This window comes from Sinocyclocheilus grahami, unplaced genomic scaffold (genome assembly GCF_001515645.1).
Source record: "Sinocyclocheilus grahami isolate Dianchi unplaced genomic scaffold, SAMN03320097.WGS_v1.1 scaffold148.1, whole genome shotgun sequence".
Lineage (NCBI taxonomy): Eukaryota > Metazoa > Chordata > Actinopteri > Cypriniformes > Cyprinidae > Sinocyclocheilus > Sinocyclocheilus grahami.
The window spans coordinates 245,915-264,060 of NW_015505327.1; the positions used below are offsets into that span (position 1 = coordinate 245,915).

General features: G+C 38.3%; 2 protein-coding genes across 5 annotated transcripts in view; both read left to right on the top strand.

The window, feature by feature from the left end:
- LOC107591908 (trinucleotide repeat-containing gene 6C protein-like) overlaps window positions 1-6,809 on the top strand; it is a 64,358-nt gene extending 57,549 nt beyond the window's left edge. For all 4 annotated transcript variants that reach the window (XM_016281181.1, XM_016281180.1, XM_016281182.1 and 1 more), the window contains 4 exons: window positions 416-631; window positions 830-903; window positions 1,579-1,718; window positions 2,157-6,809. In XM_016281181.1, coding sequence (XP_016136667.1) covers window positions 416-631; window positions 830-903; window positions 1,579-1,718; window positions 2,157-2,538 — 812 coding nt within the window. In that variant the 3' untranslated portion in view covers window positions 2,539-6,809. The remainder of the gene's footprint in view (window positions 1-415; window positions 632-829; window positions 904-1,578; window positions 1,719-2,156) is intronic.
- A 7,636-nt stretch (window positions 6,810-14,445) lies between these two features.
- LOC107591910 (rhomboid-related protein 3-like) overlaps window positions 14,446-18,146 on the top strand; it is a 62,917-nt gene continuing 59,216 nt past the window's right edge. Inside the window, exons 1-2 of the mRNA XM_016281186.1 lie at window positions 14,446-14,721; window positions 14,873-14,896. Coding sequence (XP_016136672.1) covers window positions 14,626-14,721; window positions 14,873-14,896 — 120 coding nt within the window. The 5' untranslated portion in view covers window positions 14,446-14,625. The remainder of the gene's footprint in view (window positions 14,722-14,872; window positions 14,897-18,146) is intronic.

Sequence of the window (18,146 nt, forward strand, 5' to 3'; positions counted from 1 at the left end):
ATAAAATATTTAAAATATTATTTATTCCTGTGATGGCAAAGTTGAATTTTCAGCAGCCATTACTACAGTCTTCATTGTCTCATCATTTTAATATGCTGTTTTGGTGCTCAATAAATAATTCTTAGTAATAAAATAATAGTTGTGCTGCTTAATATATTTGTGGAAACTGTGATAACATTTTTTCAGCATTCATTGATGAATAGAAATTTAAAAAGAACAGCATTTATTTTAAATAAATGGCCTTTGGAATGGACATTCTCTACCCCACTGTGGCTGTTTGCATAACCCCAAGCAGAAACAAATTTATGTTGTCATATTGTTTTAACAAATCCTTAGAGGCAACAATGAGTAGTGACTGTACCTGCTGCTGTTATTCATTTGTCCTTCTCTTTCTTCGTCTCCTCCCTTTCTTCAGGTAAACTCTTGGAAATGAAGTCTACCTGGTCCCCTGGACCCATCTCCCACACACAGGCGTCTTTATCTCATGAGTTATGGAAGGTTTCCACAGGGACACGTAACTCCAGTGCTCCCTCACGCCCCCCTCCAGGCCTGACCAACACCAAGTCCTCCTCCACCTGGGGAGGAAACTCTCTTGGCTTCAGCCAGGGCTGGACCAACTCTTACTCGTCAGGTAAATCCTCAGTACACCTGTGTGGTACAAAGCAGCACAACCAGTTACTTACGAGGTTCTGCTGTAGTGTGGCCGACCAGTCAGACTCTGTCTCAAGTTGTGTGTTTAGAGTTGTAAATGGGCAGAAGTATTTAGTGGAAAATATGCTCAGCTGTAACATGTTTTTCCAGACCTGTCTCTCTTTATTTTTTGTTATAGAAGGGGGAACTTGGAGCACTGACAGTCCCAACAGAGGAAGCAGCTGGCTGGTGCTGAGAAACCTCACTCCTCAGGTGCATAGCGCAAACAATTTATATTACTGTAAAAACTAGTATGATTTATTCCGATTCATATCGCATGAAAGTACAGAACTATATGTCACTTTTTATGTAACAAATGTGTTGAGTTTTTATGTAGCATTATGCACTATACTATTTTAGTGTTTTTTGGGGGCACTGTGCTGCTATTTAATTGTTTTGCAACGTAAAGAATTGTTAAAAAATGTAAAAACATTTTTTACTGCTGCAGTATGTCTTGCTATTTTTTTCAGCATCTTTGATATGAGTATAAAAGTTTTGACACACAGCAAACCTCAACAATATCAGCTTCAAAGCACTGGGCCAATCAGAAGGAGACATAAGCAGGCATATTCTAAGCGTTGTTGGATAATGTATAATTTTTCAGCATTAAAATATGAGGTTTTTAGCTATACGGGGATATAAGAGAGGATTTTAGAACACATTGTTTTTATTTGTCACTAACTCACCACCTAGCAACGAGACACAGATTTATGTGTGTATAATGTGTTCGTAATCATAAAAAGGGCATTTCAAAACCCTTGCATTCTGTGCAGCTCTTTTTTACTATTCCTTGCCTGTTTTTGCAAGAACGCATTCTCTCTGAACAGCCCTTTAGCACTTGAATATGAATAACAATAATTTAATAATTTATTTATGTGTGTGCATCAGATTGATGGCTCCACCCTGCGGACTCTGTGCATGCAGCACGGCCCTCTCATTACCTTCCATCTGAACCTGACGCAGGGCAATGCTGTTGTACGTTACAGCTCCAAGGAGGAGACTGCCAAAGCCCAAAAATCCCTGCACATGTAAGACTACAAGCTCTTCTACATCATACGTCTCTGAGGCGCTGTCCCAACCTATGGCAACCTAAACCCCACGGAGTCCACACTTTTGTAATGTTAACCAATTTGACTGTTGGTTAAAAGTCTGCTACGGAGCCCTACAGTCTCATGGACTTTACAGTCATGTGCACACGGCTGGCATTGTATGTCCACAAGACTGAAGTGTGCCATTTGAGACAGGGCATGAAAAAATGTTCAAGAACAGATTTATAGTTATATTTACGATTAATAGTGTTAGCCGTATGCCTTTTTTTTCTAAATTCAAGTCCTATATTTTTTGAAAACCTGTGTAAATGCATAAATGTGCATTGTCTTTCTCTCTTCAAGCTGATTTTATGTATTATCCATCAAGAAAGCTTTTTCATGCTTGAATCCCTTCCAATTGTTTGTCTACCTCTCAAGGTGTGTGCTGGGTAACACTACCATCCTGGCAGAGTTTGCCGGTGAGGACGATGTGAACCGCTTCTTTGCAGAGGGCCAGTCCCTCACCCCCACCACCAGCTGGCAGGCCAGCCAAGCACCAGGCTCCAATCAACCCCGGCTGGGCAACCCTGCTGCCAGCCACCCCACAGGCCTCTGGAGCGGGGGTGGAGGAGGTACCAAGACAGTCTGTAGTACCAGGAACAGCAGCCGCAGAAACGGAGGCGACCTGCTGTGGGGCGGTGTGCCGCAGTACTCCAGTTTGTGGGCTCCCCCAAATGGAGACGACCCCAGGGTAATTGGCAGCCCCATCCCAATTAACACTCTGATCCCGGGAGACCTGCTGAGCGGAGAGAGCATGTAGGATGTATCGGAAGCAAATCAATGTGGCGATAATCACTTTTTGTGGAGCTGTAACGGAGGTTTAGGGTGAAACAAAGCTGCAAACCTTCCACTGCTGTTTATTTGTCCTCGGGTTTTTACGTCAGACTGTTTGTTGTGTTCGTGGATCTTGTTCTTAGTGTTCAAAGATCTTGAGAAGCAAGAATCAATAGAAGCAGAAGCCTTTTGATGCTTTTTTATTTCCAAAGGATGTTTTTGCTCAAAAGTGTTGTTCAGGAGAAGCCATCAACGAGGCAACCATCTGAAAGCGACCCAGACAAAGTGAGACCTCATGACAACTTTCCCTATAACAACACTGTTCTGATGATTGGGATGATCCTGGTACTTTTTTTGGTTTTAAACTTTCCATAGTTTCTTCAGAACTTCTATTAGCCGTAAGTGCTCTCTCTCCAGGTCCTCCTTGAAAACTTTTATTTTATAAACCAACAAAAAAACTTTGTATCTTGCACAGTTCTGTTTCTGAGCCAGTGAATAGGCCAGAGCAAATGAGAAGAACACTCCTAGCAGTGGCCTGTCAGCATGACGAATCACCAATGATCTTTTTTCTTCAATTATTTTAGTTTTACAAAAGGGAGCTGCACTGCTCTATGATTTCTATTTACTCACGCCAGTTGTTTTTTTTTTGTTTTTTTAATGTGTATGGTTAAAAAAAAAAAAGCTGAATATTAAGCTTTGATGTAGATGAATGAATGTCAGTGTCTGCTGGAACTTGACCAAGCATCTGTGCGCGAATACATAACCACTGTTAAAAACACTCAGTGGAGGCTTTTTAATTATACCTAATGGACTTCAGTGCTGAATCAATCAGAAGATATTTAGTTACTATGTTATGTATCTGATCGGCCATTTTATTGAGATACAACTTCGAGATGAAACTCATTCTGATGCATTGTGCAATAGAAGCCAGAGACCCTTTCTTCCGTCCACACTGAAGCTTACTGAAACTTAAGACTCCTTTTTTTTTTCTCGAAGATTTTGGAAGAATTTAACCTTTGAACATTTTCCTACCTTGCCTCTGTTTGTCTGGCTTGCTGGCTGTTTGGTATTTACGTGGAAAGGGGGAACTGTTAATTGTGTTTGACGTCACTCCATGCAGTTTTGAACTTGGCATGTGTGGGATCACACAGTCTCCCAGCCACTTCTTCACCAAACAGAAACGGAATCCAGAGCGGAGACACATGGCACGGGAGTCAGGCACAATACCAAATACAATGGGTTTATTTTAATGCAGTACAGAGTAAGAGACCTTTGCATTTGGTACAAACATAAAAGACACATTGTCTCTTCTTAAAGGGGTATTATCATAGCACTTATTACAAGAGTTATGCTCCTTCTGTGAAGCCAATAAATCAGATAATGGAGCATATAGTTTAAAAAAAAGAAAGGAAAAAAAAAACTTCTTATGGCAACTTTAAACTTTTTTTTTTTTTTTGGACCTTACTGTTATTCAAAAAAACGTATTTGTTTGTCGTCCATCTCTGTTCCAGAAACTTCTGAATGAAGGGAAGAACAAACTACAATCATACAAAACTTGCAATGTATGTTTTTTGTGTCTGTACTTTCCCCCCATCTCTATCAAAGTGAATGTCATTGTTACTCAAATGAAATAGTCAAATGTCTTTATCTGTCTGAAATAGGCACCTCCATTTGATTGGATTTGAAAAAGAGGATGTGTGGTGTTAGTGCCTCAATGTGGGAACTGATAGGAGGACGTTTGATTCTCCATCGCAACTCTCACCTAGTACAATGGAATGCAAGAAAGGACATTAATGACGTCATGATATGGACGTTGTCGTCATCATTTATCATTTGCATCCGTGTTGTAATAATTTGGAATGTCTCCCCGTTCCTTCTCTGGATAACATCACACCTCTCATGCGTACCTACTCCCTCCCTCGCGTGGTCTTGCATGATTTTTTTCGCTGGAGTTTGAGACTGAATTGAATTGCCAGTGTTGTGAAACATGCTTTTTCACATTCTTTTGGTCTTCATGCAGTGGTCTTTAACTGCCTACAGTGCTCATATGCATATACACTTTAAAAGAGGTGCCTCTGTATAGCTGTCCTGTGTAACGAACGCAAACGAAGATCAATGATGTGGGCCATACTTGTTTTTGTTGTTAACAGTGTTTTTAGGTCATTTAGGGCCTCTTTTGTTGATGTGCGTGTGTGTGACCTCACCCTGGGTGTCCCACCTCTAACTCAGCTGCTAGCATCCTCTTTCTCTTATGTGGCCTCAGTGAAGCCAACCCTGTTACCGAGACAAGCCGCCCGTACTTGAAAAAGCCCTGTCCAAGCAGTGTTTCTATGGACAGACTCTTTCTGCCACTGGTTCTTTAACTAGAGCACATGGCATGCTGTCACTATGCAAAGTTAGAGAAGATAGGCAAGTAATGTCCGCTCTGTGCCAATCTGTGGCTTTGAAAGAAAGTTGGAAATATCTCACAGTCCTCCCGTAATACTTTCTTACATACTCAAGGCCATTGTCATCCTTGTAAACTTGTAAACAAACAGTGTTGTCTGACACTAAGCCAGTGTCATTTTTGGAGGTCTGTGTGTTAATTCTGCTGAATTTGATAAATCTCGTTTCAATATAATCTCAGGGCACGACAAGATTAACTAAATTTATGTTTATTGAAAGTTGATCGTTTTGAAGATTTATCATTTACACATTAACGTTTTACACGTTAAATGATGTGTGTGAAGCTTACAAAGTGTACATTAAAGAAACGCAAGAGGATATTTATCAGTGGGGCAGTACATTTAGGAGGGTGGCTAGTTTAAGTCTTCTCAATCCTTTTGAACAGGGACTGCAGAGCCATCCGTTCGTTTATACAGTAAATGTATATTGTGTATCTTACCTCTCTGATGCTGGTTGTGTTGAATTCCCCTTATGGTCGCATGTGCCAATATATACATAGATATATGAACGGTACACTGTGGCATCTCTGACTTCACATCTTAAATTCCAATGTGTGTCGTTTTGTTGTAGAGCAGTTCTGTTCAGAGGCACTTTGATGATTCTTGTGTGTTTGAGGTGGGATTGGGTTCAAAAGGGTTGAGGATATTCGTCAGAAATTTGTCACCTCATGCTGATTATTTGTGATAATCTTGTTACTGTCATTGGAAGAATCCTTTATAACAAACAAGAACTTTAACAGCATTGGGGATTATGGTGTGCTAATGGCATACAGTTCATGAGTAATCCCTAGTACTTTTTGGCATTTTATTAAAAGTTTTTTTTTATATATATAAAAGTTTGACAAAAACACATAAACAATGAAGGAAAAAGATCTATAACATTTAAAAACGCACTTCTTGCTGATATTATCTCCTGTTTGCTGGTCACATTCTGAAGGTTGACGGCAAGCTGGAGTGCCTTTTGTGTATGCCGTATTAACTGTTTGTTTGTAAAAATGGGGCCCTGAACTGTACATTTCCATCTCAGTCCAAGTTCGTTTTGGGCCTTTATGCTGTATAAGATTTCTTCTTTTGGGAAAAGACATTTCAACAGATGTGTCTTAAGATACTAAAGTTGTTCATTGACTTATTTTTTTTCTGTTTCTGGGTGTGGGGGATCACTGTTGCCTGTGTATGTAACTGCCTTGTTCCAAACTCAGTCGCGGCTGGCTGACAGTGAACCACAATATGGCTGTAATTCCAAACAGTCAAACATCACAGGAAGTCTCTGGTGACACCAGCATAGGTAGACTACAGCTAAACATTATCCTGTGTATTATCACGCTCATTATGTAGAAAAATGCTATCAGATTTCTGATTCATTCCCTTTTGAAACTACTAGGTAAAATATAATTTGAAATAAGCAATAGACCTTGCAGTGTGTCATCGAGAAAATTTGCCTAAATGAAAAAAAAAACGAAAGAGTGATTAATGATAGATATGAACCAAATAGTCTTACTTGGAGTAGCATGTTTAAAATTAAATTACACAGGACATACATGCAGTATTTGTGTATACCTATGTTGAAACCCGTAATTATGAACCATGTTTTTGTCTCTGGGCAAAGAATGAAAAATCATAAACATATCAAAAGATATATATTCACCGATACTTGAATTAAAGTGTGCCAATTGTAAAATGTGAATTTATTTTTTCTTAAATTTTTGTTTGGGTCTGACACTTTCAAGTTATTTGATAACATGCTCACAAGGTTTAACATTCTTCATGAGAAAGAAAAAAAATCTTTGAATGGTTAAAAAAAAATTGAATGGTTGTGTGTGTGTGCTCTCTAATCACTGCTTCTCATCACGGGGCGACTGTCTGCAATTATGATCCATTTAGTATGTTGTACTGTCTCTGTTATTTGTATGTGCGCCTGTTTTAAAAATTGTTCCACCATGGTTACTATTTAGGTTACACTGAGTGTCTTTTTTCCCTTGCTCAGCTATACTAAAAAAAAAAAAACAGATAACTGCAAGGGAGATTATGACAATTCATGTGTTCATGTTTACTCAAGGACTTGATGGATTTATTTTCATCTTAAAATGTTTAAAACCTGTAAAATTGTATCCTCATAGTGGCTTTTATTGTGGATTAATTCCCACAAGAGTTATCATTTTGAAGAGTCAATTCTATTGCATTATTTAAAAAAAAAATTTTTAATAGAAGATAAAAAAAATGAACTTTAGCCATAGTGAGAAAGTTGGTAGAGAAGCAGTTACATTCATGGATGAACAGTAAAGATAACCAGATAGTTAGTGACATTCTGACTCATTTCAAAAGGTGCCTCTCTTCCATTCTGTGAAATTCCTTTTCTTTTTAAATCAACCTGTCGTTTACCAATGATTGAACTGTCTGAATTTGCAAAAAAATGAAAAGTAAAGAAAATCAAAGAAATTGCAAGATTACAAGAATGCAAGAAAAAACTTTTACAATTACATCTATCAAAAAAAAAAAAAAACTTTTCAAGTGAAGACGTTTGCTACTTGCTGAACTCTGGGATTGTTTCAGTGTTGCATTGTATTTTGCTTATGAATTACATTATTGTTCTTCTTGTTGGTTGAACTTGGCCTAAATGGCTTTGAATTTTAGTTTCTGTAAAAGCAACATGATTCTGTCACTGTCTTGCACACTGACAATGGACTTGGATATTTTCTCAGGAAGATTAGGGGTCCAGAGTTCCAGTTCCACTGTTATGATGTTGATTATCATGAGAAATTAACAAATCGATTAATGAAAGGAAAAAAAAAAGATGTTGATGGAAATCCAGCTCTAAGCACTGAAGGTTATGGATTTAAAAATGTCTTTGAATTTTAATCTGTAGCAGACACACATTTGCCAAATATTAGATTTGTAGTGAACCTGTGTGCTATATTTCTAGAAGTGAAGTACTTTCCATTTGAAATATGTTTGTTTGTTTGTTTATATCAGTCGCTTTATGTACAAATACAGTTTTGTTTAGGTTGTGGAAGGACCTACCACTGTTTGATTTTACCTTGCCTGATGTTTCTCAACAAGGTCCAGTAAAAGATGCTTGATATTCCATCCTCTCGTCTTTACTTGTTTTAAAAATTCGGTCGAGGCCTGAGAACTGTAGATCAACACAGAACTTGAACTCTTACTAGATTTTCTTACAAGGTTTTGAGTGCGGGATGAAAAGTTAATTCTCCATCTAGGTTTAACACTAGATGCAGAAATAAGATGTTGTGAAAGGATTAAGAATCTATGCACAAGTTTGAGGGGACAGTAGGGGGGGAGGGGGGGGGGTCAGGTTTCTTTGTACGAGTTTTGATTGGAATCAGCAGATATTAAAGTATTGTCACATTGCTCTGTCTCTCAACCAAGGAGCATCATCAACCAAGCACTGTGGGTTTATGCAAATCTCTGACATTCTGGTGTTTAAATGGAACGATGGGTTGTGAAAGGGAATTTAACTGTTTCTCTTTATTGTTCAGATATTAAGAACATGACTGTACTGAGATTTAACAATGCTGGCTTTTAAATGTTTTTTTTTTGCCTTAGCCTTAAACGGATAGTTGACACAAAAATGAAAATCCTGTCATCATTTACACACCCTCAAGTAGTTCCACATCTGTACTAGTTTCTTCTTGTGAACACAGAAGAAGATATTTTGAAAAATGTTGGGAACCAAACAGTTGCTGGTAGCCATTGACTTCTATAGTTCCATTTTTTTTTCTTCTCGCTATACTATAGAGGCCAATGGCTACCACCAACTGTATGGTTACCTACATTCTTCAAAATATCTTCTTCTGCATTCAACAGAAGAAAGAAATGCATACAGGTTTGGAACAACATGAAGGTGAGTAAATTATACAATTTTAATTTTTGGGTGAAATATCCTTTTAATAGAATGTGATCGTTGAGGACTTGCACCGAAAAAAGTCTTTATGTGGTATATGGAGATTATTTCAACCTATATTAATAAACAGCATTTTTCCTCTTGAACTGTGTTTTATTTACGTTGTGAGCTAGTATTTCATTTACACCAAATGTAGTCAACATTTGGGTTTTTCTCTGAACTCTCTGTGCCCTCTGTAAGTAGTTTATATGCGGGATGACATGGCAGTCATCTTGAACTTATACTGAAATGTGAGTTTGGCTATAAATTATTTAAGGCAATATAATACATTTTGATATTTACATTAGATGAGAGCATGACACAAAAAAAACAGTTGGCTCTCTGACTTGATTTTGTTAGCAGTCAGAGGTGATTCATTTATTGTGTGAGACTGCCTGCAGTTATTTTTTTCCCCAAATGTACTAGTCATGTCTTTGTGTAAAAGATTTTAATGAGGAAAACATTACTGAGGACACCTGTAAATTATGTAGCTGAATGGCACATGCAGAAAGTTAACATGTGCTTCCTTTGATCATTCTGGTTCAGTTTTGCATAGCCTTAGGCTTAGAACATTTACAAAATTATGAACATCTAAACTCTATCTGAGCCTACTGCCAAGGAACAGGGTTATAAGCTAAATATGAAAAACTACTATAACCTTTCTACATTTTTTTTCTTAAGAACAATTTAAAATATATGTGTAAATTGCTACTTTAACAAATTCTTAAATGGAAGAGATGTCTTCTGCCTCTTGTATTGGTTGCACTTATACAAATCATACACAAGAAGGCAGTATTGAGCTACATTCATTTCTATATCCTCACCGCAGTCCCCAAGGACAGCATCTTATTTACTCATCAGGCCTCTGAGACTTATTTGCCTAATCTTTATAGTATAAACATTTAGGCCTTTAGTGGTATTCTTTGTACTTCATTTCAGTTATGACCATAAATCATATTTACATAAACGAGTGTGAATAATGATACAGTATGGAGGTCTAATAATATAATGGTGCATCTTTTCACATAATATGAAAATCTCACTCTTCCCTAAGCTGTCACTTTCTTGGAATATTTTTGGAAATGGTAGGCTATAGAGCAGGGGTGGCGAACTCCGATCCTGGAGAGCCGCAGCGCTGCAGAGTTCAGTACCAACCCTAATAAAAACCCTAATAAAAACTCGCCTGCCTGTAGCTTCCTAGTAACCCTTCAGACCTTGATTAGCTTGTTCAGGTGTGTTTGATTAGGGTTGAAGCAAAACTCTGCAGGGCTGTGGCTCTCCAACCAACGATCGCCACCCCTGTATAGAGAAACTCCCAAAACTAAAAGTGCTCGTGTAGGTGTTTTATGCTATAAATAACTATGGTCTATAAGTTACAATGGAAATACATCCTCAGGACCAATGCCAAGAGTTATTGTGAGGGAAAACAAGCATGCTCAGTTTGTCGTCACTACACTCATTAAAAAAAAATGTGTTGGATGAGTAAGTGTTTTTTTTCCATGTGCATTTGAAAAGTGGCTAATTATAGAAAATCTGATAATCTTTTATAGGTTTTAGCTGACAGGCACAAGGCCACAGGTAATCACAACCCTGCAGATATTGAGAACAACACTATCATAGTGATAGTGGTATTATTTATATATATATATATATATATATATATATATATATATATGTTACTTGAATACCCATCCTTAAATGGACTACAATCAAGGCATTTGTGGAGATCAGAAACAGTGCTGATACAGAGAATAACTCCCTTTGGAGTGGACTTTGAGCTTTGTAACTTTGCAGATCTTGTTCATGCGCAAACAGCAACATATGCACTAAAGGAAGTTGAAAGTGTAAAAAGCATAATAGGACCCTTTTAAATTTGACTGGCTGAGCAGACGACTAGGAGTAATGAGCAGCACTGGGACTTTTCAATGTTTGTATCACTCTGCTAGTCTTTCTTTGTGGCGTTCTAGTCACACTGTCAGTGTGAGTATTAGTGGTGGGGATTTAGTGGTGCAGGTTATATTGTTATACCAATAGATGATAACAAGTGACATTTTGTGTATTATGACGGGGCATTCAAATGGAGTGTTGACGTCAACGCTTGATGGAGGGCGTGTTTGAAGCTTGGTGCTGACAGACAGACCATCATAGTGACAACAGCCAATTACATTACCTTTCCAGTGTTGCATACGATTGGCTAACTATACTATATATAGTGAAAAATTTAAGGGGGTCTGAATACTTTCCGTACCCACTGTATATATATAGCTAATATGGAAGTCACTTTTAAACCAACCAGCTTTCTGTTGGTCAACCCGATACAAAATCTGCATGGTGAAATCTTTCAAACTAAATTTCCAATCATGCAGATTCTTATTAAAATTATTAAATTTGACTGTGAAAATGCACCAAACAACAGTAAATGTGAGTTTAATTCTAACATTATCAGTAAATAATTTTTTTATAAAGGTGTGGTCCAGCGTTAATTTCGTTGACGAAAATAATGTCAACAAAATTTTTTCACCAATGAAATTATAATTAATAAAAAAACGTATTGAAATACAAAAACTATGATGAAAATCAATTGAAATTTTCATCAACAAATAAAAACGAGATGAAATGTTAGGGAGGGACGATTTGGACAGGGATCCAATCAGAACTAATTTGTAACGTGGTATACAGGTTAGATGCACAAGTTTACTGATCTACCTGGCAGCGCATAAGTTAGCATACATTTGCTCCATGTCTCATAAAATATAATTAAAAATGTCAATATCCGGGTGAAAGAGAAGCACAGATATATGTATAAATTTGAAAAAGGTTGATGATGCTAAAGAAACTTAATCCGGTAAGCTACGGTTTTCTGTGTGCACAGACCCGAAGCTTCTATTGAATTGAGTCCTCTTTTGTGTCTTTTCACACTTGAAACGGACAAATACACACAAAATGATGTCAAATTGTTGTTTTTTTTTGGCTAGTTCATGCAAATCCAATTGGTTATGTATCACGTGAATGTAACATTTGGGAGAATATGAGATGCTTGTATATTGGATAGGTCTTAAAGTGACATCAGCCTAATAAACCTGCTGCTGTCTTTGTCATCATAGTTAATCAAACAACAAAAGAAAAAAGAAAATCATACACTGCTAACTTAAGTAGGCCTAGTTTTAATAAGGAATAATCTATATTTTAAATAATCACTAGTCTTTTGCTGACAAGAAGACAATGTTCTTGTTTCTTTATGAGAAGTGGTTTTATTTGATTTTCAGATAAATAAACAGTTTATTTCACAACATTTAAAGGGGTCATATGATGCTGCTAAAAAGAACATTATTTGGTGTAATGAAATGTGTTTATGCGGTTTAAAGTTAAAAAAACACATTATTTCCCACATACTGTACATTATTGTTTCTCCGCTATGCTCCGCCTTTTTGAAATGCGTCGATTTTTACAAAGCTCATCGGTCTGAAAAGCGAGGTGTGCAGTGATTGGCCAGCTATCCAGTGCGTTGTGATTGGCCGAATACCTCAAGCGTGTGTCGGAAATGTTACGCCCCTCACCATACTGTTGATGCCGTGTCTGGCCGGAGCGACGAGAAAAAAACATTAAAACCCATTACAAATGAGGCATTTGTTGCATCCAGTGGGGACATAATTACTGATTATAATGACTTATACTGTCTGTTTACGTGTTGCGTTGCATCGCGCCGCGTAAACATAAAACCCTGTCTGCATTTGTGATCTGAGAAATGACAAACAACAAATGTTACTCTACACTGCCCAAAACTCGCGTTTGAATCATCAGTGGCAAATTCTTTAAATTAAAACGTACTTACAGAATGTGAGTCAGAACTGCCGGCATTGTAGTCTACTCTACCAGGATCAGTAAACAGTCCTCCATAAAATGTGCTGCACACATCTGGATTTGGGTTAAAATGTTCTGGAACAGTGTTGTAAATGCAACTTAACCACTGATTTGTAGTTGTGTCCTCTTTTGGAAGACCAAACAAAGTAGTTTCGCTTTTCACAACGAAAAACACAGCCTAGCGTGAGCGAAAGCCGGGCTAGAGTGAGCAAAGGCGGCGGGGTCGAGAACGGCGACGGATTCGACGACGGAGCGGCAACCACATGTGACGACCCCAGGCTTCGTCCACGGTGAAAGCCGATCCGGCGATCCACAGCACTAAGTTGATGTATTCCCTCAGCGACCAGCACGGATCAGCTCTAGGCATGACGAAGCGGATATCGTCCTCTTTTGGAAGACCAAACAAAGTAGTTTCGCTTTCACAACGAAGCACACAGTGTCTCCACGGCATGGCGGCAGCGGCAACAATACTACAGTGAGAATAAAAGTTACGCCTTCGTTCTTTGCGTGAACATTTGGGCGGCGTTATGCAAATCTTCCCACATAGTGAGGTAGATATGTGGGGGCGTGTTAGAATGAGCCATTTTAGGTAGGCGTGGTTAACTCTTAACTTTTATAAAGAATATCTCTTTGGATTTGAGACTTTAGTCTTTGCAACTTTACAGATCTTCTTTATGCACCAAGAGCTTAACACTCCAAAAAGAAAGGAAAAATAGAAATCGCATCATATGACCCCTTTAAATGTCTCTTTTGCATGTTCAAGCCTTAATAGGCTATCATTTATTTTAACAGATTTTATAGTCTAAGTTTATCTTTAGTCAAAATTTGCTGTTAAAATTAACGCTGGTGGTGTGTAACATTTTTGTTCGGCAAATTTTCGCGGGCGAAATCCAGTCATTTCAATCAAATTCCCCACGAGGATGACCTGTGTGAGTTCTTTTATTATCAGAACCACAGGACTCCTGCTCAGTTTGTTTTAAATAACCCTATTGCTGTAAATAGATGTACTTTATTGATCCAGAAAACAAATCCAGTGGCAAAACCGCAACAACATAAAAGACAAACTACACAAACGAACAAGATGAAATATAATTCACGCGCATCCATATTCACCTCCCATCACTTGAGATCAGCACTTGTAAAAGCGCCCAAATGACGAGGACCAGTGAAAGGAGGCGGATGCATCTCATTTATCTCCCCATGCTGTCTGCGCTTCGCTCGGTCACAGTGAACTTTGGCAAAGCGCTCTGTGGATGCTGGCAGGAGTCGCTCCTCTCGGACGCTGCTGGCACGCGCTGTGGATGCGAAACAACAGCAAGGTATGCTACTTCTAGCCACTGTTGTAAATAACCTGATCATTTCGCTTTATCATGTTATCGCATTCTGTTTGGTGAAATACCGGGTATTCAGTTTGAGCAAAATCACGCCAGGCACGACACTGGATGATAATATTTTAATACAAAACACAAAACAGCATAAAGGGACTTCAGAAAGAAACGATGATTCTCTTGCAGGGGACTGTTTGAGGATGAAGCCAGACGCTATACTGGGAAAGACGGGCGTGTTTAAAAATCTATCGAGAACTTATGTGTGACGTACTGTGGATTTACAGTGTCTAAAACATCCTGTTATGAAATATGGAAACGAGGAGGAACTCCACATACCCACTTAATTTGGGATAAACTCACGTGCCATATAGGATATTATGACAGAGCTGGAATAATACCAGTTAGGTCCGCATGAAGTTCGGAGTTGTCAAAACCATATATGTGGATATATGTGGCGGAATATACCTGAACAAGACATCATGGCAGAACTTTATGAGAAGAGATAATCATTATTTGGGTGGATTGTGAGGGGCAAAGGTGCTATGGTGAACTCATCCCCAGCGGTCGCTGCTCACGCAGAGGGCGAAGAGATCGAGGTGCTAGAGAGCACCGATGTCCTTCCTGTAGCTCCAGAGGACGTAAGTGACAATATGCAGATGCATGATTTATGTTGTTGAAAAGCAGAAAAGAACAGAGATGAATTTTAGATTGGTTCATCTTTTTCTCAATTATATCTGTGTTCATTCCTTTCATTCCTCTTTCTCTGTCTTACACAAACGCTTCTCTCAGCAATGGAAGTCTCTTTTTGACAAGGTAGGATTACTGCTTTTGTTCCTGACAGTTTCTTGTATGTTTGGGTTTGGTGTTGTGTAACATGTGCAGACCATGCTTGTTTATTAATATGTCAATAACTGATCAAATGGTTCTATAAAATAAGAAAAAAGACAGAAGAGTAAAATCATGAAAAAAGTTATATTTCAGGTATAGTGGTCGACCAATATTACATAGGCTGATATAACCGCTATATACATAATACAATTGAATGATAGCAAATGAAATATGCACAAGCGGATTGGAAAAATTGAAAGTTTATGAATCGTCTCTCTTTCAATTCATGAGTTTGAATTTGAATTGAATCGGCAATATTCTACAGGTTTTGAGTTTAATTTGGAATGACTGGAAGTGGAACATGCTGAATTTTGATTTAAAGAAATTCAACACAGTACACTTCAAATATTGAAGTTGGACATTGAATGCATTCAACTTTGTCACATCTTTCCTTACTGGGGGGTGGGGGATGGTGGTCGGGGGTTGCTTGGCTATCAGACCCTGATGCTGAATGACAAAATAATCTTTAAAAATTCTTACACTAGACAGATTACATAGTAAATTGTTTTTAGTGCATTGTTTGGGACACATAAGGCCTATAATGTACTATAGATCATCAACATAACTTTGTCACAATAACACAGATCTGTATCCTATTTCTTTTTTCTTTTTATCTAAATTCAAGTCAAGAATTGAATTGAAATTTAAAAGGTATTCATTTAATTTCTGAAAGATTCACAACCCTGGTACACAAACTTGCTGAAATGAAAATGTATTTTATACAACATGTACTCAAAATTCACAAATTTGAACAGAAATTGCATTGATAAAATGGCCAGCAGACTTTGGAGCTGACAAAGCAAGGAAATAGTCTCTTCTGTTAAATGGCCAAGTGGACATGGTTATTGGCTGATGCTAATCATCTCAATATATTGGTCTGTGACTAGTCTCAGGGGAAGGCGTGAATGTGTGAATTAATTACACATACAGTAGCATGGTTACAGTTCTTAGTCTGGTCCACACTGAATCCAGCATTGGGAGGGGGGTAGTTAGTGGTGTGCAGGGAGAAAACAGAGCCAAGTGACAGACGGAGAGTGGTCCCCCCTCTACCCCTTCTTTTCCATTGCTCTTAGGCTTTCTCGCTGGCTCTGCACCTGCCTAACCCTGACCCCCCACACATACTCCCCAGGGATAAAGACGGTGACATGAAGGATGAATGGGGCCCAAATGCAGAGGAGAGAGATGGGTATCAATAAGAAGGGAAAGAGAGATTTAAGGGTTAAGAGGGAGCCAGACATAAACAGAGAACGGGAGCTCTAAGGGTGTAAAAGGGTCATGGCGCACACCCTCTGTCCCTACTAGATTTGATGGGCCTCTTACTCCGCTTCCTTTATACAGCCGACACTTTGAGTCCCTCAAGTGGCCTACCGTTTTGGGGTTTCATCCAGTGTTGGGGTCACTGCCCTGTAAAGCTGTAAATTGTGCATTGTGGGATCTAAAGGCCAGGAACACACTTCACTGATTGCAGATGTAACAAACTAATGAAAAAGAGGAGGTGGAGCTGGGTTGTTATATGACACAATGTTAGAGTACAAATAATCTATAATTCACACATAGATATTCATATGCACAAACCTGACAGCTGATGAAAAGCTGTGAGCAGGGCTGGATTGGTAATCGGGCATATCGGGCGTTTTCCCGGTGGGCCGACACACTTAAGGGGCCGACAGAAGGTTTTTTTTTGTTTTTTTTTGCCGAGGACCATCACGCACGGACAGCGAGCAGCCAGAGGCCCATTGGTTTGTCTCCTGTATTGACAGCGTAAACATCCAATCACAATGCGCTATAGACAGAGCGATGAAGTATTTTGCTCCGCCTATATAAAGATCGCTTCACCCCAACTTCTTCCTCGTCGGCTTTTCCCACGTTTTCGTGCCCCCTCAGATTTCTGAGCCAAATGGATTTTAAATGCAGCTTCCAAAAGACAAAAAATAACCGAATAGTATTTTTTATATTTGATACAATCACACCGGTGTGATTAGATCGTTTAGTGTGGCACAGCATCAGCTGCTATGCAAATCTGCACTGAGCCAGAGACAGACGCTTTTGTACAGCGCTGCATTATAACCAATCACACACGAGTCTGTTGAGCTTATGAATGCAATGACCAATCAGAGGCGTTCAGATGAGTCATCGCTGAAACGCAGTATTTTGTTCACTTGCTCGCTGACTGTGCAGATGTGCGTATGAATGTAAGTAAGATATTCATTTCACAGTTTAAACTGCTTCAGTGATTTAAATGGGAGTTTTTGAGAGTGCCTGAACTCTGGCTAGACTGAAGTGAAAATGTTCTTTGATAATTTAAATGTTCTTTGCTCTCTGTAAAATTAAATGGTTATAGCCTAATATAGTAGCCTAACTTACAATATTGTTATTAAATTCACATCATCTCAACATCACATCACACACAAATACAAAGTCAGTCGTGTTAAAAATATGACACCCATATCTGGTAGGCCTATTTAAGTAAAAAGTTGGGTTTTTATGTGTAGTTAATAGATTACACCATTACTCTACTTTGTCACCCACAAATAACAATCGGGTACAAAAACGCATTTACTTACACATGTTTGAGAATCGAGATATTTCCTGATACACGTTTGGAAATATTTCGAATAAAAAGGAAAAAAATAAAATAAAACATAAGCCTATATCAGTTATACAGTGATATTGTGACTGCTGTGTCACGTGACAAGCATGACGAGCCCCCACCCCCCCACTCGTGCCCCCTTAAAAATCATGAGTGCATGACACATACATACACACACTACCAGTCAAACATTTTTTGAACAGTAAGAAAGATCCAATAAAAAAGATCCAAAGATCAGCATTTATATGAAATAAAAAGCTTTTGTAACATTATAGGCTACATATACCATTCAAAAGCTTGGAGAGAGTATATTTTTTTTCCTAGGGAAATTATAGAAATTAATACTTTTATTTAGCAAGGATGCTTTAAATTGATCAAAAGGGACGATAAAGACATTTATAATGTTACAAAAAAATTATATTTCAGATAAATGCTGTTCTTCTGAACTTTCTATTCATCAAAGAAACCTGAAACAATTCTACTCAGCTGTTTTCAACATAATAATAATAAATGTTTTTTGAGCAGCAAATCAGAATATTTGAAGGATTTCTGAAGAATCATGTGACTGGAGATGATGCTAAAAAT